The sequence below is a fragment of the Mustela lutreola genome, chromosome 2 (genome assembly GCF_030435805.1).
Source record: "Mustela lutreola isolate mMusLut2 chromosome 2, mMusLut2.pri, whole genome shotgun sequence".
NCBI lineage: Eukaryota > Metazoa > Chordata > Mammalia > Carnivora > Mustelidae > Mustela > Mustela lutreola.
The window spans coordinates 57,679,395-57,705,234 of NC_081291.1; the positions used below are offsets into that span (position 1 = coordinate 57,679,395).

The window sequence follows — 25,840 nt, forward strand, 5'->3', positions numbered from 1 at the left end:
AGGTCTTTCCTCCTTGTTCTTGACCTTGGCTCTGCCTTCTTTTTTTTTTTTTAAGGTGTATTTATTTATTTATTTATTTGAGAGAGAGAGAGAATGAGAGGACAGAGTACAAATAGCAGGAGAGGGAGAAGCAGGCTCCCCCCCAAACAGGGAGCCCAACACGGGGCTGGATCCCAGAACCCCTGGGATCATGACCTGAGCCAAAGGCAGACGTTCAACGACTGAGCCACCGTGCCCCTTGGCTCTGTATTCTTTTAAATGGTTATACTTTGTCCAGTACTTCTCTGTATTTGTACGTGGAAAGGGAACCTTCCCTAGCACCTCGATGCACCATCCTGGCCAGGAACATAAGAGAACGGACAGTAAATATTTAAGCAATAGGGATACTCACTTCTTAGTTCCACGTTTTATATGCAGCTTCCATGGAGAAAGTGGATACCTCGGGTGACCAGGAATGGGACAGATGTGCCCATTGCCCTCGGAGGCTCTTCTGGGACCTGAGGAAAGCAAGTCATGAACACGCATGTTAGGACACAAATGTGCTGGGTGCAGAGGGCCCCAGCTGTGGGGCCCAGACCATATAGAAGTATTCCAGGAATAAAGTGCTCTTCAGGCCTCTTGAAACCAGGCAAAAACCGAGGGGCTCATCTGACCCAGCCCAGCCCAGTTGCCTAGGAAGGATCACCTGTTCCATCAACCTCTGGGCTCCCGCTTCCCACAGCTGGATTTAGTCTCTTCTTCTAATCCCACAAAATTGTCTCTCCTCCCAACACATTTTTGAGCACAGGAGACCTTACTGATGCTTTGGGGCAGGGGGAAAGGGTACAGATTACATTACAATGATAGTTTTATATGAACAGTTGACATCATGATTCATAAGATGTCATTTGACCCCACATCTAACAGGGGTGTTTCACTGTTACTTTTCCCAAACTATACCCAGCCACTTTCCACCTGTCTCTTCTCTGTTTTCTCTTTCTCCTTATTAGCCATCTCTCTTAGATGAGTGCCTGAAAGCCTGTCTCTATCTGACTTGGATTCAAAAAGAAAGAGTAGCCATCCAGCTTCAGGCATGGCTGGATCCAGGTACTCAAATAATGTCACCAGAATATAGAAGCTCTGCTTTGCTCTCAGGGAAGTTCTTCCCCCTGGTAGCCTTTGGGATGCTTATCTGTTCAAAGCTCTGAGTCCAGTAGAAAGATCATCTCTCATCTGAGCTGTCCCACTGAACGCCTGTAACTGGAAATTATTGAACAGCTTAGAAACAGGTTCATCCCTGAACACATCGGGGTGGCCAAGACAATTTGACGTTCTGATTGGCCAAACCTTAGTCACATACCCATTCCTGGAGCCACAGCCAGCCCCACTGAACTCTGGGACTGAGCTCCTCCCAAGAGAATCAAGGAGGAGCCTAGCCCATGTGTGTTAAACAACACATGCCTCTATCTGGAGCCTGTGGCCTAACTCCCTTCTCTTGTCTCAAAAAACAGGCCACCTGGGGCCACTGGAGACTCTCCAGAAGGTGGAGGCCCCAGGAGGAAGTCTGGTAAGACACAGAACAGGCTTATCTCAAAGTTGGCCTTCCCAGGGTGCTGAACGCTTTGGGCTGGCCATAGGGGCCTGCATCCTCCCCAAAGTAGCCCGTGTTGGCATTTCTCTGGGCCAGCACACAGCTTCGGACTCACAGTAAGGTGGCAAATGAATGGAGGCATGAGCCTACAGCTGGACACTGACCTTACACACATCTTGGTGAGGAGGGGGTGGGCATACGGGACCCCAGCACAAGGTGAGCCCTGAGCAAGTGGTCTGGCCGACAGACCCTGCTTCAAGGGGAGTGGTGCTCTTGGAGGAGCTGCCCTTGACTGGGGCGACTGGGGGTTTGTGGGCATCTCCACCTTCTCTGGAAGCCCCGGGGTGTCGGGCATCTGCCTGTCCCATCTCTGCACTGAGGGACAGCCGGGCCTCCAGGACACCTGGACAGGCAGCCTGAGGCCACCACCATTGGGCTGGGGCTGGGCTCAAACTCACAGAAAAAGAGACTGAAAAACCCAGCTCAGCTGGAGCAGGGTGGAGGGGCCTCCGCCTGGCCTCTGTGGCTTTGTTGTCTGAGAGGGAAAGATGAAAAGGCCTGATGGGGGGCGGGCGTGCGGGTAGGAAGACAGCTCATTTGGCCCGCCACCGCGTAGGGGACACAAAGATGAGGCTGTTGGAGGCACACCTCCTTTCTTCTGCCCCAGTGCAGCAGCCCAGCCTGACCTTGGGTGGGGGGAGGGGCCGAGTCAGCAGGTCGGGGGAGGGAGGCAAGCAGGGGCATGGGGCACCATCTGGAGCTGGGAGGAGTCTGGTCATGGATTCCATTAGTCTTGGAAGTCCATTAGTGGGTGGCCGCTGGTGGGAACTGAGGCCTTTCTCTCAGGGACAATACCCGGGGCTCACAAAGGGGCAGTTCGGGTCAGGCACTCACTGGCTGCACGCTCTGGCCTGAGACCCTACACAGACAGGCATGGCGGGTGGGGTCGTGGGCTCAGGAGGCCCAGCCTGACGGGGGTTTGAATCCCGGCTCTTCCACATATTTCCTGTGGGGCCTTGGGCCCTTCCCTTTCTCTCTATTAGCGCTAGCCTCCTCACCCACCAAGTAGGCGTGAGGTCCTCTTCCTCTGGGTCTTGGGGTGAATATCCAGTGAGACATGGGGACATAGTGGGGTGTAGGAGCCGGAAGTGGCAGCAGCCCTGGGAGTGTGGCCTGCAGCAAATTATTCTCATTTCATGAGCCTTGGTTTCTCATCTGTAAAATGGGGATGATGAGAATGTTACTACTACTAATAATATCCACTTCCTAGTGTGTATGAAGATTCAGAATGCTAATCTGTATAAAGTACCTAGCACTGAGAGAATGCTTAATAAATATTGAAAATTAGTATTATTGATCCCTCATCACAGTACCCCCCATCATTAGTAAAGGCTGTGGTGGCTGGTATTGTTAATATTGGCAGAGTCCAGCCCCTAGAGAGCCTTCTATCTGTGGAGACCCCTAGCAAACAATGGACAGTTTCAGCTGGTTGTAGGCTGGATGCTAACAAAGTTGCAGAGTGTAGACAAGCACAGAGGAGGCATGAATGACTGGCTAGGGGTCAGGACATCTCTTGGGGGAATGCCATCATCCAAGATGGGTGCTGAAGGATGAGTAGGAGTTTTCTCAGGCATTGCAAAGGCAGGTTGCTGTGAATACAAAGGCTTGGAGATGTGAAGGGCCCTGGTGCCTCCTGGGAAGAGGGAGATGTACTGTGGTAAAGGGTTCAAAGTGGAAAGTGGCAGGAGCAGAAGCTGGGAGGCAGGCAGGGGGTGGCAAAGAATCTGAGCACCAGGCCGAACATGTGGCCTTTACCCCGGACAATGGGGGAGATAGAGAAGGGCTTATGCAAGAAGCAAAGTAATCAGATTTGAGTTTCACAGATTGAGCTTCCCTCTGGCTGCATGTGGAGGACAGATCAGGCAGGAGGGATGACTAGAGGCAAGGAGGCAGGTGACGAGGATGTATCTGGGTCCAGAGGGAGAGGACACAGGCCTGACCTCCAGCACCTGAGAAGGGATGGGCCACCAGCCCCACACCTGGAGGCCTTGCCAGGAGCTGGGGGGAGCCTCATGCCTGCTGTTCTCTATTCCAAGACAGAGCCTTCTGCACTCCAATATTATTGTGGGCATGCTAGAAAAGCATGGAATAGACTGAGAGCTCAGACCTCAGAGGTCAGAGGGTGAGCATCCTGCCTCATGATTCTTACACGGGTTGTGTTTATGATGACAAATTCAAAGGAGCCCATTTCAGGATACCACCAGGCATGGCCCAAGGTGGGTGGACAGTGTTCCGTGAGTGGTTTCTCCCGACTGGTCGGGGTCCCACCAAAGCACATGAAGCCTTGAGTTGGGGGAGGAGGGGAGGTCACCAGACCTTTTAACCCCCAGCTACCTCCCTCTGAAACTGCAGCCAGAGTTTGCAAAGCCGTCCTTAGCAAGCCACACCACCCGGATCTCAATTCAATCTCCAGGTACAATTTTGTACTACCTCCCTGAAGCCTCTTGCCACATCGTCCACAGGTCATACACTCTGGCCCAGCATTGCACGAGGGCGGTCACACCACACCTGTGGAAGGGCGCCATGCTGCGGGCAGCTGGGAAGTTGTCCCTAGTGCTGGATTTATCAGTTTTCAGTTACAAGCTGCTGAGAACTCACCTAACAGTGGTTTGAATATATTGGGGGTTCCTTGTCCACACCTCACCTAGAAGTCCGGGAGTGGCTCCACAACCCTAAGGAAGGCAGAAAGAAGGGTGACATCTTGTTCTTTTCTGGCCAGAAAAGCAAAACCTTCCCAGAAACCACTAGTGGATGTCTACATGAACATCGTGGCCAGAGCGGGGGCACAGAGGGCCAGAAGGGCCCAGAGAATGAGACAGGCCTTCTCAGCCCCAAGAATGGAGACAGCTCGGCAGAGGAACCATGGCGTTCATTGATTAGTAGTATCTCCCAGAGAGGTCAAACCTCATTCAAGTGCATGTCCCCAGCTGGATTTCTCTGAGGACAGAGCTGAGCCCACACTTCTGGCTGACAGCCCAGGGTCTGGGGCTTTGTGCCCCTACCAGTGGGAGGGATCTGGACTGTACCAGCTAATGTGTGCAGCAGATGTGGCCTTCGGAGAGGAAGCTGGAGCCACAGAGGGACAGTGATCTGCCAAAGGCCACCTGGTAGGAGAGGGCACAGCCCTCAAGTATCCCAGAGTCTGAGGCTGTCTGTGCTGCCTTCTTTGGGGGGTTCAGAACAAGCTTCAGTTCCTGTGTCTCTGGGGTTAGATTAGGGGATGGGCTCTGTGATCCCCAGCTTTCGAGTCCCACCTTGTCCAGGTTCAAGCCAGGTAGGGTCCTGGGGCCCGCAGATGGTTTCCAAGTGGACCAGGGTCCTGAGGTCAGAGCCAGCCACACATAGGACCCAGGGTGGCCTGAGGGGCTGGACAGGTTGCCTTTGGCCATGACCTGCCTTCTCTACTTACCTTGATATGCTCTCTATTTCTTTTGGTGCCTTGATACTTCTTGGGAAACTCTGACTCAACCTGTTTGTGCCTTAGTTTCCTCACCTGGAAAATGGGGTTCATTTTAGGGCCTACATCATGAGGCAAGAATTAAATGGGATCTAAAAAGCACTTCACATTGTGCCTGGCACATACTTAGCACTCACAGATGTCGCTGTCAGGGGTTGGCCCTCTTGCGGCGGGAGACCTCTCATCTGTGTGGGGGCATTCATGCATCCACTCCATACTCTGGAGCAGACCGAAAGCCCCGTGCCACCAGCACACTCCATGCGTCATGTATCTCAGCCTGTCCCCACTTGGCTTTACTCATTCCTGCTCCACATGGTAGGGAACATGGCTGCCGTGACCCCAGATTCACTGCTTTTCAAATTTGGTGACCCAACCTACTGCTTTCCAGTACCTGTGCATAAAGTCCCAGGGAAGAGGACCGGCTGACCCAGCCTGGGTGACAGATCCAGGGCTAGGGTGCCTGAGGCAAGGGTGCTGGCATACTCCGTGGGACCAGGGCCAGAACGCGCCCTCCACCCTGCAGTCTGGGGAAGATGGGGGCGGGGCCGCTCCGCAAGGCCACTAGGGGGCTGTCGTCAGGAGACAGAAGAAGGACGCAGGTCAGACAAAACCACCAAACGTCCGGCCAGGGAACTTCCTTTCTGGAAGCAAAAATCCAAAGAAATATAAAGGCTGTATGTAACATGGCACCCAGCACAGGGCAAATGAAAGAGCGGAAGTTTGGGCCTCAGAGCCAGATGTTGAAAGTGTTTTGGGTATCTGTGTCGTATCTTGATGTTCTAGAAAGTCAGAGGTCCTGGTACATGTGGATGGCTCCCTTCCTCTAGAGTGGTCCATCCACATAAGAATGTACTGCCTACCCATGAGGCAACATTGGAAGAAGAGGCCCGTGTCTGTGAGGAGGCCTCCTGTGCCTCATTGCTCCGGAACCAGGATCCTGCCATTGCTCGTTTTGGGGGCTAGAGATGGCCTCTGCCGGAGGCCCAAGCCAGAGAAACTCTGGAGCACATGAGGAAGCAGCACCATGGTCTCTGAGACGTTCTGTTGGGATGGCCTGCGATATAGATAATCATGGTGCCCTTGTGAGAGGAAACAGTGAGAAATAAATGTACACTTTTTTCAAGGTAAAGGGATCACTGTATTATATTGGAAACTTGTTGCTAATGACTGAAAGAAAAGCCAAACTGCTTAAATTTTAAAGTCAGGGGGCATTGGGGCATCTGGATGGCTCAGTTACTTGAGCGTCTGACTCTTGGTTTCAGCTCAGGCCATGATCTCAGGATCCTGAGATGCAGCTCTGTGTCAGGCTCTGCACTCAGTGGGGAGTCTGCTGTAGATTCTCTCTCCCTCTCTCTCTTCCCCTCTCTCTCAAAATAACTAAATAAATCTTGAAAGGTAGGGGGGTGTTATCTACTCATAAGCTTGAGAGTATGGCTTCAGGCATGGCTGCATCTAGGAGCCCAAACAATGACACATGGAGTCTATCTCTTATCTCTGCTTTCCTCTAGTTGGCTCCATATTCAGACATTCTTCCTATATGGGAGCAGACAGCTGCCAACACAGGATGAGCTCCCATCCTCCCAATCATCCCCAAGAGAAAGAGCTTTTCCTTTCTAGTAGTTCCAACAAAACCCTTAGATTAGCTTTGATTATCCTGACATGATTATGCCCATCCTTGAACCAAGCACTGACACCAGGGACATGGAATGTGCAGACTGGTCCAAGAGGGGTCGTGTAAATACTCTGGACCAATTTCTGTGATTGACCAGGTCTGGGTCACATGGTATAAGGTGGATTCTCCCTAGACTGGAAGCTTCTTGCAGGCAATGATGGTACCCAGCGCCCTTCTTTTCTGTCCCTGCTGCCACTGAGCCCAGCAGAGGGCTAAGCCCAGGAAAGACAAGGGTTCCTCCTGACTGGCAAGTGCATGGACTATCAGAAACATCTGGGGTTTCCCCTGCTCTGCTCTGAATGGGGAGCAGTGGGGACTCTTCTGAGAGGACTGAGGTGAGCTGGAGAAGCTTGGGGCCAACAGCGGTGAGAGACCCAGTGAGAGTGGGGGATAGAGATTCTTCATGTAGTCTCTTCACAATTTCTGTCAGAAATAACTACTGACTTTTCTTGGTTCACCCAAATTTTGTCACATCCCCAGAGAGTGCCGATGCTGGGTTGGCCGCCATGACCAAGACAAAGTCTCTGCCCTCATGGGATGGACCTCCTCACTGGGGGAGACAGTAAAGAGGATGAATGAGGGGGAATGGGTGAGGTAGGGGAGGCTGCTTGACTGTGGCCCTCAGGGAAGTGTATCAGTTAACTTGGCTGCAGGACGAGTACCGTGGGATGGCTGGCTTAAACAGACATGGATTGTCTCATGGTTCTGGAGGCCGGAAGTCCTGGAGCCAAGGGTCGGCAGGGTTGGATCCTTCTGGGGGCTCTGTGGGAGAATGTGTTCCCGGCCTCTCTCCTGGGCGTGCAGATGGCTGTCCTCTCCCTGTGTCCTCGCATAGCCCTCCAGCTGGGTGTGTCTGTGTCCTAAGGTCCTCTTCCTATAAAGACACGAGTCAGATTGAATTAGGGCCTCCCCAGTGACCTCATTTGAACTTGATCACCTCTGTAAATACCCTGTCTCCAAACACAGTCACTCTCTGAAGTGCTGGGTGGGGGAGGGGGAGGACTCCGTATGAATTCAGTCCGTGGCAGGAGGCTTCCTTGAGGAGCTATCTGAACTGGGATCTCAGAGCCCACCCCTCTGAGTCCTGCCATGTCTCCAACCCACCTGCTCCCCGCCAGCTGCACCCAGCTGCACCCGCCACCCACTGGGCCAGGACCAGCCCGGATGTGATGGCTTTCCCTAGCTCCCCACCAGTCCGCCAGCCACGAAGTGGCTGGGGGTGGGAAGGAGCTTTTCTAAACCCACATCTAACCCCGTAGCTTCCTGTTGTCCTTAGAATAAACATTGGCCTCCTCACAGTCACCGTAGTAGCCCTGCATGATCTGGCCACTGTCCATGGATCCAGCCCCAGCGTCTTCCACTCTGAGCCTCTGGCATTCAGTTCCTGCCTGCTATCAGGCCTGCCACACCTAGCCCACGTCCACGCTGCCGGTCTCCTTCACCAGGGCTTGCTTTTTCAGAGGCCCTGGCTCCATCCAGTTTGTGCCTCTGCTGTCTCTCACAGCCCCTGGCCTTTTCTGTCCTTAATGTACTTTTGTGATGACATCATTCGTATCTGCGTCCCCCAGGGGAAGGTAAATTCCACGAGGTCAGGCTGTTCTGTGGCTGAGGGCGGGATCTCTCGCACCCAGGGCAGCAGCAGGCTCACTAATGCGTCTGTCCGATGAATCACAGGATGGAACGAGCAGCCAGCCTGGGAGACGCCTCTGGGGACTCCCCAGCGGCAGCATCGAGCCCCCGCTGGGTCCCCTTGCACCTGTCACCCACCCCATAGAGGCGAGTGGCAGCCAGAGATGAGGGGCCATGGAGAAGCACTTCCCAGGCCTGAAGGCTCCCTTCTTCATGATTTACTTTCAGCTCACCCTTCATAGCCCCCCTCTCAAGCTCTTCTTCCTACTGTTGTTCTCTTGTTTTCACATGCTAGTCTCCGTTTCCTGCTCCTGGGAGGGAGGCTTCACTCAGGAAACGCCAGGCAGTCAAGGAAGCCCGGTGCACAAGACCCCAGGCCCTCCGGGGCGGGCTTCACTGCCTGGCCCCCTGCCTGGCAGCTTCCTCCCCCCCGCCCCGGGTCCCCTCAGCAGGCCCTGCCCGGGCTCTGGGTGTCCTGTCTACCCGGCGGCTTCCCAGAGCTCACAGAACACATGAGTGGCTTGGTGGCTGAAAGCAGAAAGAGAAGCAAACACAAGTGACACTTTCCATCCATTCTATAAAGCTGAGCCGGGGTAGGGGATGGGGGTAGGGGACAGGGGCTGTGTTAGGGGGTGGTCTGTGGGGGGGTCAAGTGGTGATGGTCTTCTGTTGGGTCACCTTGAGGTATCCCTTGATGACAGCCCCAAGTTGTCCAAACAGGAATCTACACTTGCTGTGAAGACATTTTGCCAATGTTATTTAAGCCCATCAACAGCTGACTCACAGTAAGGGAGAGTATCCTGGATAGTCTGGGTGGGCCCATTTTCATCATTTGAAAGGCCTTTAAAGCAAGACGGTGGACTCCTCTGCAAAAGAGAAGGGGTTCTGCCTGTGACCAGCCTGCCTGTGACCTCCCCCTCCTATGGATGGCATATTGGTTGAGCCAGCCTGTCATCACAGAAGCTACTTCCTTGTGATAAGGCCCTTGAGACAGTGCTATAGCTAGACACATAGACACAGATGAGTATTCCCCGCTGGCCCCACTTCTGCATCTGGACACGGACTCACCCCAGGGCTGAGGCTGAAGGAAGCAGCCCCAAGAGCACAGGCCAGCATTTCTGAGTTCCTGCTGGGCACAAGACACCGTGCTAAGGACTTCCATACACAATCTCATTTAACCCCCAAGCAGTGCTGTGAGTCATTTTCAGTAACAATGTTTTACGCTGCAGGAAACAGAAAACCCAACTCCAGGGGTGCCTTGGTGGCTCAGTCGGTTCACCGTCTGCCTTTGGCTCAGATCATGATCCCAGGGTCCTGTGACCTCACTGGGCTCTCTGCTTAGTGGGGAGCCTGTTTCTCTCTCCATCTCTCCCCACCATTTGTGCCTTCTCTATTTCAAATAAATAAATAGAATCTTAAAAAGAGAGAGAGAGAGAAGACAAAATCCCATTTCAAACAGCTTAAATCTTAAGGACACTGATGATCGTGAATGAGAAGCCCAGGGGAAAGCAGTTTCTTTGCAACTCTGATGTCTGCAAAGATGCTTATAGGTTTTTTTTTCTTTTTGATTTTAACTTATTTATTTTAGAGAGAAAGAGAGCACGCTGTGGGAGGGGGAGAGCAGCAGAGGGAGAGGGAAGGGGAGAGAGTCTCAAGCAGATTCTCTGCTGAGCCTGGTGCAGGGCTCAATCTCACAACGTAGCCGAAATCAAGAGTTGGGTGCTTAACCAACTGGTCACCCAGGTGCCCTGGGCCAGGACAGAGTTCTTCATCCTCCCACACTGTCATCCTCAGTTTGTCATCTTCACCTGTCAGCAAATGCCCCTCATGGTCACAATCTGGCTGCCATGGCCTCAGGTATCACTGCCACATCCACAGACAGAAACGTAACTTCCTCCTTGGACTTCCCTTTTCCCAGAGATCATCCAGGAAGACTTTCCCCTCCCCTCTCATTGGCCAGAGGCACATCACACGCCTATCCCTAAACCAATCCTTGGTAAAGGGAAGGAATCATCATGATCAGCACAGACCAATCAGATCTCTTCTCTAGAAGCACGTGGGCACTCTGTGCTTGAAAGCGTAATTGAGGCTGTGTGTGCCATCAAGGCAGACGGGTGTGTCTGTTTGTGCAACTGTGTTTGGTTTCTATGCAACTATAACAAACTACCACAAACTTAGTGGCTTAAAATAACACCCAATTACGATCTCACACGGTGTAGGCCAGAAGTCCAGGCAGGCTTGGCTTCTCCCTAGGTTCTCCGGAGGCTGAAATCAGTGTCATTGGCCAGGTGTGGAGGCTCAGGGGAAGAATGTGTTTCCAAACTCAGGCGTGGGCAGAATTAGGTTCCTTTCAGTTGTAGGACTGAGATCCCCATTTCCTTGATGGCTGTCAGCTCTGGGGTCACACTCCACACTCCTCTTCATGTGACCTCACTCACCTTCCAGCTAACAAGGACCCCAGTCCTTCTCATGCTTCAGCTCTCCCTGATGACCTTTCTTGTGCCAACCAAGAGAGCTCTCTCTTTTTGTTTTCTTTTTTTTTTTTTAAGATTTTTTATTTATTTGAGAGAGTGAGAGTGTGACCAGGGAGAGGGGCAGAAGAAGAGGGAGAAGCAGGCTCCCCATTGAGCAGGGAGTCCAACACGGGGCTCGATCCCAGGACCCTGGGATCATGATCTGAGCCGAAGGCAGACACTTAACCGACTGAGCCACCCCGGCACCCCTAGAGCTCTGTTTTTAAAGGGACTCATGTGACTAGATGGGAACAATAACCCCCTTGAGATCAGCTGTACCACATAATGTAACACCATCACGAGAATGGTTACATGCAACTTCACAGACTGCAGGGATTAGGGTGTGGAACCTTGAGTCATTCCTAGAAATTCTGCCCATCCTGCAGTAACCACGGTGCACACCACGGTAAGACGTTTCTTTGGAAAGAAAGGTGAAGTTTAGAAAAGTGAACATGAGTTGCTCCAGGCCATACCAGCCAGGGGTCCGTGTCACAAACAACAGGACATGACACGGGCTCACTGAAGCAGGAAGAGAATTCTTTGGGAGGGTGTCAAGGGTCAATACAGTCAATATGCAGGTTGGAGGGTCAGACTCGGGCCAAAAGCAAGGCAGGGCAGACCCAGCCAATCTGTGCACTCAGGTCCCATGCCATCAGATGCCACCTGTGAGCTCAAGTGAGCCTGCACCTGCGTGTGAATGCGCATCCCACACACTGTCAGCTGCCCACCCCCTTCGCCTGTCAGCTACAAACAATATCTCTCCCTCCTGCTGACCCAGACGGACAGACATACTGTGTTCCCCTCAGCATGGCTCCGTGGCCCCTTCCAGACAGATAGTTGCTTTGCTCCATATCCTCGCTCAGGGCTCTTAGCAAATCCAGAAGGTACTGGCTGGCTGGCCTTAGGAACAAAGGTGAGACCTCAGTCCGCCACACTGATTAAACCTGTTTTCCCTGGACTAGAGTCTATGCACTGAGGGCAAAAGCCATCAGTTAAATCAGCAGTTTGTAGGGGCACCTGGGTGGCTCAGTGGGTTAAAGCCTCTACCTTCGGCTCAGGTCATGGTCTCAAGGTCCTGGGATCAAGCCCCGAATCGGGCTCAGCAGGGAGCCTACTTCCCCCTCTCTCTCTGCCTGCCTCTCTGCCTACTTGTGATCTCTGTCTGTCGAATAAATAAATAAGATCTTTAAAAAAAAAATCAGGGGTTTGCAAATTATGGCCCATGGGCCAAATCAAGCACCGGGCCTGTTTTTGCATCTGATGCAAACTCTGATTTTAACCTTTTAAAGTGGCTGGGAAAACTCCAGAAAGGAACAATATTCCTGGCACAGAAGAATTTCATGAACTTCAAATTTCAGGACCCATAAATAAAGTTTTGCTGGAACACTGTCATGTTCATTCCTTTCTGTATTATCTGTAGCTGCTTTTGCACCAGAAAGGCAGCCCTGAGTCATTGCAACAGTGACTACATGGGCTGCCAAGCCCGAAATATTCACTACGTGGCCCTCTCCGGGAAACATTGGCCAGCCCCTGTGTGAAATGATAATGTCCTCCAACTTCTATGCTGGTCGTTGGTGGACATTTATTCTGACACTTGGGAACTTGTGTATTCTGAATGGGAGACTTGGGTTGGAGCAGGGGTAGGAATGGATTTTTTTCCCCCTTTTCTTGCCCTTACCCTATCTGTCCTATAGACAACCATTCTCGTATTGTTCCGTGTTTTTTCTTGTCGTGTCCTTGCAAAATGTGTGGTTTTGTGTCTATGTCCTGTGTCCATCTTGGCACAGCATTCTAGGCCTCACTCTGTCTCTTGCATTCTTAACTCAGTGCCGTGTGTTTCGGGGGCACTGGGTATGTGCATGTCTGTCCTCTGCTTCTCCTCCTGGCGAGTCTCCCACCCAGTCCCAGAGGCAGACACCCAATCCCAGAGCTGCGTCGAGCTCCCACATCTGCAGGTGACACTGATGTACACCCTCCACCATGCCCCCTTGCAGACAGCCATGGAAACTTCCCCCCAGAAAATATACCCCGGGGAGGAATTCCCGGGTTGCGGGGGACTTAGAGAGAATGTGGCCAGGGGACACCAGCGGGCTCCCATGTCTTCTCTGATGGAATGCGGTTCACCAAATGCTTTGGGCCTTGTGATTTTGCTTTTGAGTTTTGATTTGAGCTGTCCCCCACACCGCGTTTCAAGGTCATTCATTCTGCTCTATGTTCTATTTCAATTCTGCCCTTCAATTTTGGTCTCTATAGAGGCCACACCCCTTCGGGTGGTATAGGCAGGGACCCAGGCTGGGTTTTCTCCATGTGGAGAGGGATGTGCTGGGATTATGGCAGGAACCTCACTCGTGATATGTTTTTGTGTTTACGCTACAGCAGAGTCAAGTTCTAGGTTCAGATAATTACAACTTCAGCAGATTTGTCACTGCATGAACATAATAGTGAATCGAATAGGAGGCTTACAAGTGACCATTACAGTTCCAGATAAAATGACTCTGAACTATAACTTCCCCTTTTACCTTTTAACATGATCTCAGTGCTGTCCAGCAGAACTTTCTGTGATGATGGAAATGGCCTACCTCGGCACTGTCCAATACGGTAGCCGTGAGCCCCATGTGGTTACTGAGTACTTACCATGTGGCTAGCATGGGTGAGGAACTGAATCTTTGGTTTCATTTCCCTGTAATTAATTTAAACTTCAGTAGCCCAGGGTGACTAGCGGCTGCCATATTCAACGGAACAGATCAGATTAAGAAACTGTGGGCCTGGGGTGCCTGGGTAGTTCAGTGGGTTAAGCCTCTGCCTTTGGCTCAGGTCATGATCTCAGGATCCTGGGATTGAGCCCCGCATTGGGCTCTCTGCTCAGCAGGGAGGCTGCTTCTCCCTCTCTCTGAGCCTGCCTCTCTGCCCACTTGTAATCTCTCTGTCTGTCAAATAAATAAATAAAATCTTTAAAAAAGAAAAGAAAAGAAAAGAAAAAGGAACTGTGGGCCTATCCCTGCACTCAAGCATTTATTCAAGGTTTTCAGAAAACAAAATGATTACAGGAGGAGGCATTTGGGAACAGAGGATGGGAACCAACAAGAATAGTGTGTCTACTGTGTCCCAGGCATGTGGTTGCCTCACTTAGCCCCAGCTCTCGTCCATGAGTGGGGGCAATGTCCCCATTTGAAAGCTGGGGAGGCCGAGTCTCAGTGACTTGGGCAAGGGACTTGATGAGGGCACCCCTTGATTGAGAGATTGGCCCAGGAGTAAACAGATACAAGCCCATCCCCAATCCTGCATGGCTCTGGGAGAGCCCAGAGGCCACGTGGGGAAGGGGCCAGGATGCCAGTGGGTCCTGGCAGGTGCAGATCCTGGGGATTTCCCCAGGGCCTGGGCACGGCCCCGGCGGCTGACCTGGCAGCCCCAAGTCCAAATCCATCAGTCGGGCACCTCACAGTCCCCCCAACGAGGCAGCCTAGAGCTAGGTTTGGGTGGAGGCTGCCAAAACCATTGGGGGCATGAGGCTAGAACAGAGGATCAGGGACAGAGCTTACACAGGGTATGTCTCCCCCCTTGACATGCTGGGAACTTGTGTGGAGGGAGTGTCTCAGTGACTAGGGTTCCTGACACTTGGGATATGAGGCTCCGCACAGGTCCTGTGCGACCCAGGATTGCCCTGTACCTCCCACGACTTCCAGATGTCCCTGGGCGTTCATTCTACGAAAAACTTGCTTTCACTACCCTGATCTAAGACTAGAATCTAACTCTGCTTTACCTAGAAAAATACTATTTTTTTGCATAATTTTAATGCACAATGGATTTTCTGGATTTTCCAAGAATGCAATGCTGTGTGAGTAGTGGGAAGGTTATACTTTGTTTTGAATTGTTTGAATTTTCCAAGAGTTGCTCACCATTTTAGAACCATATCACACTTGTGCTTAACCAGCTGATAAGCAATGCCTATGTCCCCTGACATTCATTGTGCTGTGTCCCAGTGAGTCTACATATCTATCTACCCATCTATCTGCCTGTCCATTTGCCTCTCTATCCATCCATCTGCCCATCCATCCAAATATATTTTCTTAGTCCTTATTTCAAAATGTCAAACATAGGAAAAGAATGTCAACAATATGAAATTGAATATTACCTTCCTAGTGTCGAATTCAAACAGTCATTTTAACAACAACAGAAAAAGGGGTGCCTGGGTGGCGTAGTTGGTTAAGCCACTGCCTTCAGCTCAAGTCATGATTCCGGGGTCCTAGGATCAAGTCCTTGTCAGCAGGGAGCCTGCTTCTCTCTCTGCTTCTGCTCTCTCTCTGACAAATAAATAAATAAAATCTTTCTTAAAAAAATCTTAAAAAAAAAAAAAAAAGCAGAAATAGATCCATAATAGAGGGCAAGCTGATAGTTGCCAGAGGGGAAGGAGTTGGGGGATGGGCAAATGGGTGAAAGGGAGTGGGAGATACAGGCTTCCAGTTATGGAATGAGTGAGTCAAGGGGATGAATGACACAGCATAGGGAAGGTAGTCAGTGGTATTGTCATAGGGCTGTATGGTGACAGGTGGTAGCCACGCCGCGGCTAAGCCAAGCGCAATGTATAATCACCATATTGGACACCAGAAACTAAGATAATGTTGCATGTTAATAACACTTCAATTAAAAAAAAATCTTAGCCCTGTTAAATAGGTTTAAACATCTAAAAATATCATGTCATAATATTTACATATTGAAATATATATCCTAAAGTCCCTTTTTACTTTAGATCACTGTTAGAACCTCACATTAATTGTTTTAAAATATTTGGGAAGATTAGGTATATTATTTATCCAGATCATTTTGGGATCACACCGGGATATTCTAAAATATCCACTATAAAAATAGGGTGCCTAGAGACACCTGGGTGGCTCAGTCGTTAAGCGTCTGCCTTTGGCTCAGTTCATGATTCCAGGGTCCTGGGATAGAATCCTGCATCGCACCTGTACTATTATTTGATTAACATTTTTCCTTAAATCATATCACTCTTTTTACTTAAATAAACTTATTTAAAAGAAGGGCATATTGGGGCACCTGGGTGGCTCAGTCAGTTAAGTGTCTCCGTTTGGCTCAGGTCATGATCTCAGGGTCCTGGGATGGAGCCCCATGTCCAGCACCCTGCTCAGTGGGGAGCCTGCTTCTCCCTCTCTCTCTGCCCCTCCCCCTCTGCTCACGCTCTCTCTCAAATAAATAAAATCTTTTAAAAGTAAAAAATAAAAATAAAAGAAGGGTATATCATTATCATACAGGTAAAACTAAAATTGTTTGCTGTGTTTGCTAATTGTTTTATTCTTTTTTTTTATTAACAAATAATTTATTATTTGCCTCAGGGGTACAGGGGCAATCATCAGTCTTATACAGTTCACAGCACTCACCATAGCACATACCCTCCCCAAGGTCCATCACCCAGCCACCCTAACCCTACCCCCCAACCACCCAGCAACTCTCAGTTTCCTGAGATTAACAGTCTCATGGGTTCAAATGGAACCCATGCTAAGTGAAATAAGGCTAATTGTTTTTTAATACATATTAAAAATAAATGCTTAGCTATTTAAAACACACACACACTGCTGTTTATCTGGGCATCATCTCAAATGGCCTCAAATGCTGGTGAAGGCAGGAGCTTCCCACGGTTGGAAAACAAATGGAAATATAAAACTCCATTGTGAATACGGGCTAAGAAAATGTGTTTGGATGGATAGATATATGGATGGGCGGATGGATGGACAGATAGGTCAGCAGATGGGCAGGCAGATGGCTAGGAAGACATGCAGACTCACTGGGACGCGGCATAACGAAGGCCGGCGGACACAGGCATTCCTCCTCAGCCGGCCATCTTGTTTTTCTTCACGGGACTCAGGGCCCCTCTGTGTTTCCTGATGAGTGAATGGGAGAATGGAATGAAGGCTGGGGAGGGGGTCACACTGTAAAGCCACAGTCCTGTGGGGCAAAACCCAGATTTGGCGGCTCCCCCAACCCCTTTCCGCCATGCTAGATCCCAAGAAGGGGGGATTCTGTCCACTGGAGACCCAGAAGCCAAGGGCCAGGAGTTGCAGGACTGGAGGAAAGGAGGAAGGGCTACATCTGGCCTTTGTCAGATTGTGCAAGCCACTGGGCTGGTGGCCAGCTGTGGCCGTCAGCCTCTGACAGGAGGGAGACATTAGAGGTTCACCCCAGGCTCCAGGCAGTGCACAGATGTGACCAGCTGGAGACAACACCCGACCGCACACGAGGACTCAGGCCCGTCTGGGAGCGAGTCTGCGAGGGGACAGTGGGCAGCCTCCAGGGCCCACCTTTTCCCCCAGAACCTTCTCTAATGCCTGCTGAGTGACAGGCACCTCTGCAGTCACAGGAGTCCCCTCTTCCCCCAGTTCCTCCAGGGCTCCCAAAGGAGAGTGGCATAGAGGCGCGGAAGGGTTCCCAGGCGGGGGAGGCATGAAGCAAGGGCGCTGCGCCTTCTCAGTCCTGGTTTGGAACTGGCGAATCTCTAGGTCCTCACAGGACTAACCCCCATTTTAAGGGAGAAAGAACAGCTTCAGGGTCAGGAGCAGACAGAAAAGAAGGCCTAGCTACAACGGACTCACTTTGTTTTTTTGTTGTTTTACGTATTTTTCTGGTTACTTTCTATGCATGACAATATATTGGTTTTTCACTACTAGTAATAATGTTTCCTATTAAAGGAAATCCATACAGTAAGCAAGAGGGTCGGTGATCAAAAATGTCAGTGGTTGGGGTGCCTGGGTTGCTCAGTGGGTTAAGCCTCTGCCTTCGGTTCAGGTCATGATCTCAATCTCAGGGTCCTGGGATCGAGTCCCGCATTGGTCTCTCTGCTCAGCAGGAAGTCTGCTTCCCTCTCTCTCTGCCTGCCTCTCTGCCTACTTGTGATCTCACTCTCTCTGTCAAATAAATGAATAAAATATTTTTTAAAAATGTCTGTGGTTTAGGAAACTTGACATCATCCTTCCACTTTGAGGGTCCGCTCCTCAGTGACGTGGGCAGGGAGGTTAGCCCCTGAGCCACTGGTAAAGCTCATTGGAGCTGGGACTCCACCTGGATCTTGTGGCTTCAAATTGAATGCTCTCCTCTCTGTCCCTTCTGGAACAATCTAAGATTGTTCCCCACCCAAGTGTTCCCCATCCCCTCGGATCCCCATCCAAGCTCTGGATTGGTCCAGGCCTTACCTGCCCTTCTTCTTCTTCACCCCCACTATTATCAGTGGTTTCATTCAATCAGTTTTTACTGGACCCCTCTGTCCCTGTGCTGTACGCCCAGAGGAAATCCCAATCAGATGAGGGACACAGATCCTAACAGGACACCTGAGAGCATGTGAACTCTGGGAGTCCATTCGAGAGACAGGGGAGGATGTGGGATGTGCATTAGAGAGAGGAGAATGAAGGGCCAGTAGGATTTTCCAGACAGAGCTTCCTAAGTTGGGTGTGCACACTGAAGACAAAGGAATCTATGTGATCTGGGGCCAATTACTCTGTTCTCTGCATCTCAGTTTCCTCATCTGTAAAATGGCAGCAAGAAGAATCATTCCTCCTTAGAGTTGCTGGGGAGGCTAGATGAGTTGGCACAAAATACTCAGAACAGTACAGTGTCCGGCACACAGTAAGGCCATATAGGTGTTAGCTGTGCTTGTCATGTGCAAAGGCCCCGAGGGTGACACACAGGAGGTTAGGTGCACCTGGCTGTGCTGTGCCCAGTGGTCATCACCAGCGATCAGGCTGGAGGGGTGGGTAAGATCTCGGAGGACCCTCGGTGGTGTGTTAGGACACTGGAGTTCTTCCTATTGGCTGCAGAGAGCATTTTGAAGGAAGAGAGATAGGGCCAGAGCTGACCTCCACTCCCTTTGGCACCGCAGTGGGGATTGGAGGGGCAGCACTGGGGGTGGGAAGAGAGGAGGAGGACTTCTCTGCACCCACAGGGCCCTCCTGAGTGAAATGTGTTCTTTCTTCCTTGGGATCTTTGCTTTGCAACTTCAGAAACTCCTCCATGGAGGGGCTGGAGTATCAGAGGATCTGGGCTTCTCTAGTTGGCCATGGGAAGCCACAGAGGGCTTTGGAGCAGGATTGGAGCTGTCTTCCAGAAAATGGCCATGGTAGCAAGTGCTGATGGCCTGGGAGTAGGGGGAGAGGAGAGATGTAAGGTGATGCAGCATCAGCTCCGTGACCTTGGGGCTGACGTTTGTAAGAAGGCTGGACCTTCAGGTTACAAGATCATTCAGCAGGGCCGTAGTGACCCTCTGCCTCGTACCCAGGCAGTTCCATCTCCTCCCCCAACCCTCAGGGACCCATTCTTATGGGAAACCCTACTTAAACCTCTGCCATGTGGTCCAGTCTTACTGCCAATAGCGGTCAGATTTCTAGGCCCAGAAAATCCTTTTCTCTTTTTTTTTTTTTTTTTTTTTTTTATTTTTTTTTTATTTTTTATTTTTTATTTTTTTTATTTATTTTTTTATTTTTTTTTTTTTATTTTTTTTTTATATTTTATTTTTTTAAAGTATTTTATTTATTTATTTGAGAGAGAGACAGTGAGAGAGAGCATGAGCGAGGAGAAGGTCAGAGGGAGAAGCAGACTCCCCGTGGAGTTGGGAGCCTGATGCGGGACTCGATCCCGGGACTCCGGGATCATGACCTGAGCCGAAGGCAGTCGTCCAACCAACTGAGCCACCCAGGCGTCCCCCTTTTCTCTTTTTCTATAAGATTTTTATACCTAAGTAATCTCTACATCCAACAGGGACCTCAAACTCACTACTCCAAGATCAAAAGTCACATGTTCCACCCACTAAGCAAACCAGGCAGCCCTTAGGCCAGAAAATTCTAACAAAGCCTTTCACAAACCAGGATAATCACTCCTGAATCAAGAAACATTATACAAACATGTCCTATCGGATCAGATTGAACCATTTTAAATTCCCCTTTTGCAGGTCAAAAAGCAGCAAAAGCCAGCAATTCCATAGGGTTCAACCTAATACCTGCAAAGCTCCACTGACTTCCACCATTTATAATATGTAAGACTTTCCAAGGCCTGGTGACACAAGGGATGCAGCAACAGAACAAGATCAGGCTTTGGAAGAAAGACCCAGGTCCGGATCCCTGCTGGCTCCCCACCCTCTTTGACTTAACCTTCTCTTCCTTTGAGAGCTACCAGTCTCGTAAGTCCAGGGGAAGAGCAGGACCCAAAATAGCACACAGAAGCCCAGCCCAAAGTTGGGGTACCCAATCAGGGTCTGTTCCGCCCCTTCTGAACTGCTGTGAGTCCTCGTCTCTAGCCCAGCCGGCCCCCATCTGTCTCCAAACACACCTGCTGCCTTTATTCCTCCACTCAAACCTCTTTTATTCTACTCAACCACAAGTCCCCAAGTCCTCTAGGACACCCTCCCTGCTCTGTGGACCCAGCGCCCTCCTTGCCTATGTGAGGGTCTGGCCCTGAGTCCAGTGGGCATGGCCTTGAAGAGTGAAGACTCTGGGCTCCCTGCCACCCAGAGGTCCCCCAAGGGCAGGGGTGGCACTCCTTCTTCCCCCTTCCTCCTTCTCACTTCTGTCCACATCTGCACAAACCCAGGCAAGGGAGCGGCCACAAAATAGCATGACACCACGGCCCTTTGCTGAGCAGCCTCCCTGCAGCACCCGTGGACTGGGCACTGAGTGATGGGTCAGACTGTCCGTTCTCACGTATGACCTCCACTTTGGGTGGCCAGGTGGGTGGTGGCGCTTTTCACTAAGGGGAAGCAGAAGGAGCAGACAAAGACACGGCATCTGCAATGCCTGTGGGACATCCAGGTGGAGACCCCAAGGCAGCAGTTAAGCTGGGTGAGGTTGTCAGAACACTGGATCCCAGAAGCCAGGCCAGAGGTACGTTTGGAAGTCATCAGCGCTTAAGGTCACAGCACTGGCTGAGACACCTTATAGAGTGAATGGATAGAAAGAAGTTCTCAGGTGGAGTCTGAGGGCACAGCAGCCAGCACAGGGGCATAGGGATGAAGAGGAGGAACTAGCAAAGTAGACAAGGAGGAGTGCCAGGGAGGGAGGCACTCCTGGAAGCCACCGGAAGAAAGTGACCAGGTGAGAGAGTCATTTAGAACTCACTGCTCTCTGTGTAGTAGTATTCATGAAATATGCTCTACGAAGTGTGCACTGTGAAATGTACACTATGATGTGTGCACTCTGAAATGTACACTGTGAAATGTACACCATGAAGTATAGTGTTCACTTCACCAGCCAAAGGAGAAAAGCAGTGAGAAGCCGCCGTTGGGTCTAGTAGCACAGCAGGGACGGGTGACAAGCTGAGGTTGGAACAGCAATGTGTAGCAGAGGCAGCTTTTTCAAGAAGCTCTGCTCTATAGGAGACAGAGAAAGGGGTGGTAGCTGGGGGAAGCCGTATAGTGGGGAGGGTTATTTTGTTTGGTTGGGGTTTGGTTTTTGTATTATAGTAGAGACACTACAGCACATTTATGTGATTATGGGCATGATTCTACAGATTGAATCAGCAGGGTAATGACAGACTCAGTTAAATAGCAATTACTAGACTAGTGTAGCACACCCTTTGTCTCCCTAGGGAAACTCTGTTTCTCTGCAGCCACACTTTATTTCTTGGAACACTCCAAGGTATGTCCTCATCTGTCCCACTCTCCACACTCGGTTCTCAGTGGCTTCCTCTGCCTGACTTTTCCAAGTTTTGCAGTTTCATTTTACACACCCTTTGTACTGGGGTTGTTACGCCTGATAGTCTGAGAGAAATAAGGAATGAGAGATTCTGAAGAGATGAGAGAGATGTTGGTGCACAATGAGGGAGGAGGGAAGAGCTAGTTTAACAAGCAGCTAATTCATTAGTGAATATTTTTCATGTTATGATAGATTCATTTTCATTTTTTCCTTGACTTTGTAACTGCAGTGACATGGAAAGTGAATATTCAAAAAGTGAGGACTTTACACTACCAAGAAAACAGATTGATGAGCAGGTTCTCCAAAGAGGAGAGATACTTTAAATTTTAATGCAGTTAAAAGTAACTGAAACAATTAAGACTTTTTAAAAGATCTCACCCATAATAAGAAGTCCAGAGGTAGGTAACTCCAGGACTAGTTAATTCAGCAGCTGAAAGATGACAGGACTCTCGTTTAACTACTCTATAATTCTCTCAGCCATTTCCTCATGGTCTCAAGATGGCTGCCATAGCCTCAAACATCATATCCACGTGACAATGTCCAAAGGCAGGAAGGAAGGGATTTCCTTTGCTGATCTTCTTACTAGAGGAGACACAGATCCATTCCAGAGGCTCCTCAGACTTTGCCTTTAGTGCAAAAGGTGCTGAGAGAGTGAGTGTGTGTCATGGAAGGCTGAGACTCTAACATGCCAGGTCTAATGTGTTCGGGAGCCAGTAGGGTCAACCGCAGAGAATACCTAGTGTCTTCTTCAGGCCCATCATACACAGCTTACCCGTGCAGTCTAAGCAGTGGAAGAGAGTGGGTCCACATCCCACACTCTCCTGCGGGAAGCTGGCCGAGTCCCCTCCTCTCTCTCAACACCTGTGTCTTCTCCCCTGCCCACAGGTCAGAGGGCACCCAACTCCCCATCTCATCACAAGCCAGCCCAGAGCCAGAAGCCAAGAGAGGTGACCCTCCGGACAGTGGGACCAGAAGCCCAGACAGCCCTCCAGAGGGAGCCTGGCAATCAGACAGCGGTTCTGGTTCCGGGAGCCGACCCCTGGACGAAGGTTTGTCCCTGCCCTACTCAGACTTGCTGCCAGGCTCACAACTGGTCTGCTGTGCCCAGGCCCAGTCCCACGGCCCTGTCAGCACTGAGGCTGCCATCTGGCCTCCAGACAGAACCCTTCTCTCCCTGAGTGCTGAGGCTGGGCTTCCCAAGTCCACAAGGGCTTCCTCCTCAGGCTACATAGCATAGACAGACATCCAGTGGGAGAGGGTGGTTCCCACGGACAGGCTCCAACTCAGTGTGCGAAAAAACTGTCTCCTTTTAGTCCCACGCAGGGATGGGTTGGGTGCCAAGGGAACTGAGGTGGAGTAAGCACCCGTCATCAGAAGTGTGTAAGCAGGGGCTGGATGGTTCCCCCCCTTAAGAAGACCACAAAGAAGCCCGTTGTCTCAAGAACCTGAGCCTGGTGGGTGTGGAACCATCATGTGGAAAGAGGAACCATGCTGGCTGAGAACATGCCCGGTACATTCCAGGCTCAGTTATGGGCAGCTATGGAGGTGCTACTGGGTGGTGTCCTTCCCATTCCTCTTCAGAGCCCCTCGCCTACCCTTGCCTGGGGCACCTGGACAGTGTTAATGACTGTGACAACAATGACGCCACACACACATACACACAAACACACATGCACGTACACAACATCGGTACACACATGGTGTCAGGAAATTGCCAGGATGGAAAATGAATTGCCAATATTGGGAATGCAGCTCACACAACCAAAAAGTCAGGGACCAGTCCCTTCAACCCTGATTCTGTTCGGTCTGGCACAGTTACTACTGAAACAAAACAGAATCGCCCTGAGCCCACCCCGTCGGGGCAGTCAGGCTGGAGAGATGGGTGTCCCAAGTCAGGAGACCTGAGTCCATGGTTCCCAGACCTGTCAGGTGGCCAGGATCACCCTAGAGCCTCTTAAAAACACAGAGGCCCAGGCCCACCTCAGCTCTGCTGCTTAGGATTCTCCTCTCCCCCTGCAGGGGGAGGAGGACCCAGCTTTGCTGCTCAGGGCACTCTCTGTCCACAAGGATCAGGCTATTGTCACTGTCAGACTGGCTCAGATGAATTAAAAAGTCCAAGTCAGCTTCAGGCACAGCCAGGGTGTCACGGAATGTCACCTCTTGCTGCCTTGCCTGCTTTCTCCCTGGCGCACCCATTGTGCAGAAGGCGCTCCGCTCAGACTGACCAGACAGCCCCCCACGAGCTCCAGACCCACACCCTCCACCTCCCAGGCCAGAAGAATGACGGCATTTCTCTTCCCTGGAGGTTTGACTCTGATTCTGGCCTGGCTCTCCTTAGCTCACGCTGGGTCCCCTGCCTTGGCAGAACTAATCATGGTTCACACGAGGCTGGACTCGTGCGTCTCCTGGGCTAGGGTGGAGTGAGGAGCCGAGGGAGGGCTTCCCCTCCCCCTCCCCCAGACACAGAGCCTGATACTGGGTGGCCTAACCCCGGGGTTTCCGATGCACAACCCGACTGAAGTACCCCAACCAGACAATGTTGGCCCCAACCAGCCACACTGGTCTGGGTGTCACACAGGGTCACATGTATGACAATCTTTCCTGTACATCCCCCAAATGGTAGAGGTGCAAAGGAAACCCCTTCTCTCTTCCTGAGAGCTGAAAATTGGCTCACCCTGGTGCCTGTGCTATACAGAACCCTGATCCCAGCCCCTTGGCCTCCCTGGCTGGGACGGTCACACCTTAACATGGAAATAATATGCACCTCTGAGAGCGCAGACAGGCCCTGGCTGGTTGTGTCATCTTAGAAAGAGAAGAGAAACAGCTTCTTGCTCCCTGGGACCCTGTGTAAAGCCCCAGGGAGGGGCTCCAGCTGGCCAGTTCGGGGCCTGGGCCAGGCCCTGGGGATGGGCCCCACCAGCCTCGGTGGCCTCACTGGTGGGGACATGGAGAGGGTGGGAGTGTGGCTCTCTGGAAAAGGGGTGGATAGTGCCAGAGCCTGTTCCCTCTGTGCAGCCCACCCACACCTGCCCCTGGGGAGGGCTGCCCGGTTTCCCACCCTTTGTTCCTGGTGCCTGAGCCCCTGCTTCTCCGGCAGTGGACGGGCAGCTGTTCCGCTCAGTGGAAGGCCAGGCCGCCTCCGACGAAGAAGAGGAGGGTGAGGAGAAGTGGCAGAAAGAGCGAAGCTCACTGGCAGAGGTCAAGACGCTGCTGGAGTACCTCTCCAGCTGCAGGAGTGGGTATGTGTGCTGGGGTCGGGCAATCGGCGCTGGAGGCCCAGAGCCCCTTCCCAGAGCTTGACCTTGAGGACCGGATTCAAGTCCTCACTGGATCATCCCCAGCTCCCCTGACACTCTGGCCCCTGGTCCACAGGAGGAAAGTGAGATGTATATCCCAGCATATGCAGGGATGAAATGAGGTGACTGACCAAGGCACGGAGATGCCGTTCCACTGATTCCCTCACACTCCCCTGGCTGCTATCCCAAGATGTGGCCCCAAGTTCTAGTGCTACTCCAGGACATATCAGACCCTTCCTTCCCCATTGCTCCTGTGAGAAACAGCGCTTACAATGCCTCCTACAGCTGACCCCCTGGCTTATTGAATCCTCACACCCACCCTGGAGGGAAGAAAGACCCAGATGCCTGGGGCACTGCAGACAACTCGCAGACTTCTCTGAGCCTCAGCCTTCTCATCTCTAAGATGGGCCAGCAACACTTGTCTGGCAGAGGTTTTTTTGGACTTGCTATCGCAGCTATAAAATGCCTAAAAGGTGCCTGATCCCCATTGGTTCACTCCCAAGAGCCAGCACAGACTTTAATTATATTGTAAAGTGCTGTCAGTGTTCCTGGGTGATTGTTATTCCTGACCCCAAGTCAACAGCAAGCTTTTATGAAGCACCTACTATGTGCTGGGAAAATATGGAGGAACCGAGAGAACAGCAATAAGCAAAATAGCACCACCCCATTAGCGGAGCCCCTATTCTAGTGAGTGGTGACAAGTGTGAGGAGAAAAGGTGAAGCATGGGGGAGGGGCAGAGGGTGGTGCAGGAAGATGCTGGGAAGGCCACTCTAAGAAGGTGCCATGTGAGCAAAAACCTGAAGGACACAAGGAAAGGGCATTCCACAAAGAGGGAACAGCATGTGCAAAGGCCCTGAGGCATGCTCTAAGGGCAGTGAGGGGGCTACTGAGGCTGGAGCATGATGAGTGAAGATGAATGGGATGGAGGTCAGAGAGATTGCAGGAGCAGATTGGGAG

The 25,840-nt window shown here is 51.3% G+C and overlaps 1 protein-coding gene across 1 annotated transcript in view; it reads left to right on the forward strand.

Annotated features, from left to right (window-relative positions):
- The window catches only part of EFCC1 (EF-hand and coiled-coil domain containing 1), a gene marked incomplete at its 5' end in the record, with an annotated part of 40,920 nt that overhangs the window by 6,798 nt on the left and 8,282 nt on the right, over positions 1-25,840 (forward strand). The window contains 2 exons of the mRNA XM_059165024.1: positions 22,472-22,635; positions 24,684-24,825. Coding sequence (XP_059021007.1) covers positions 22,472-22,635; positions 24,684-24,825 — 306 coding nt within the window. The remainder of the gene's footprint in view (positions 1-22,471; positions 22,636-24,683; positions 24,826-25,840) is intronic.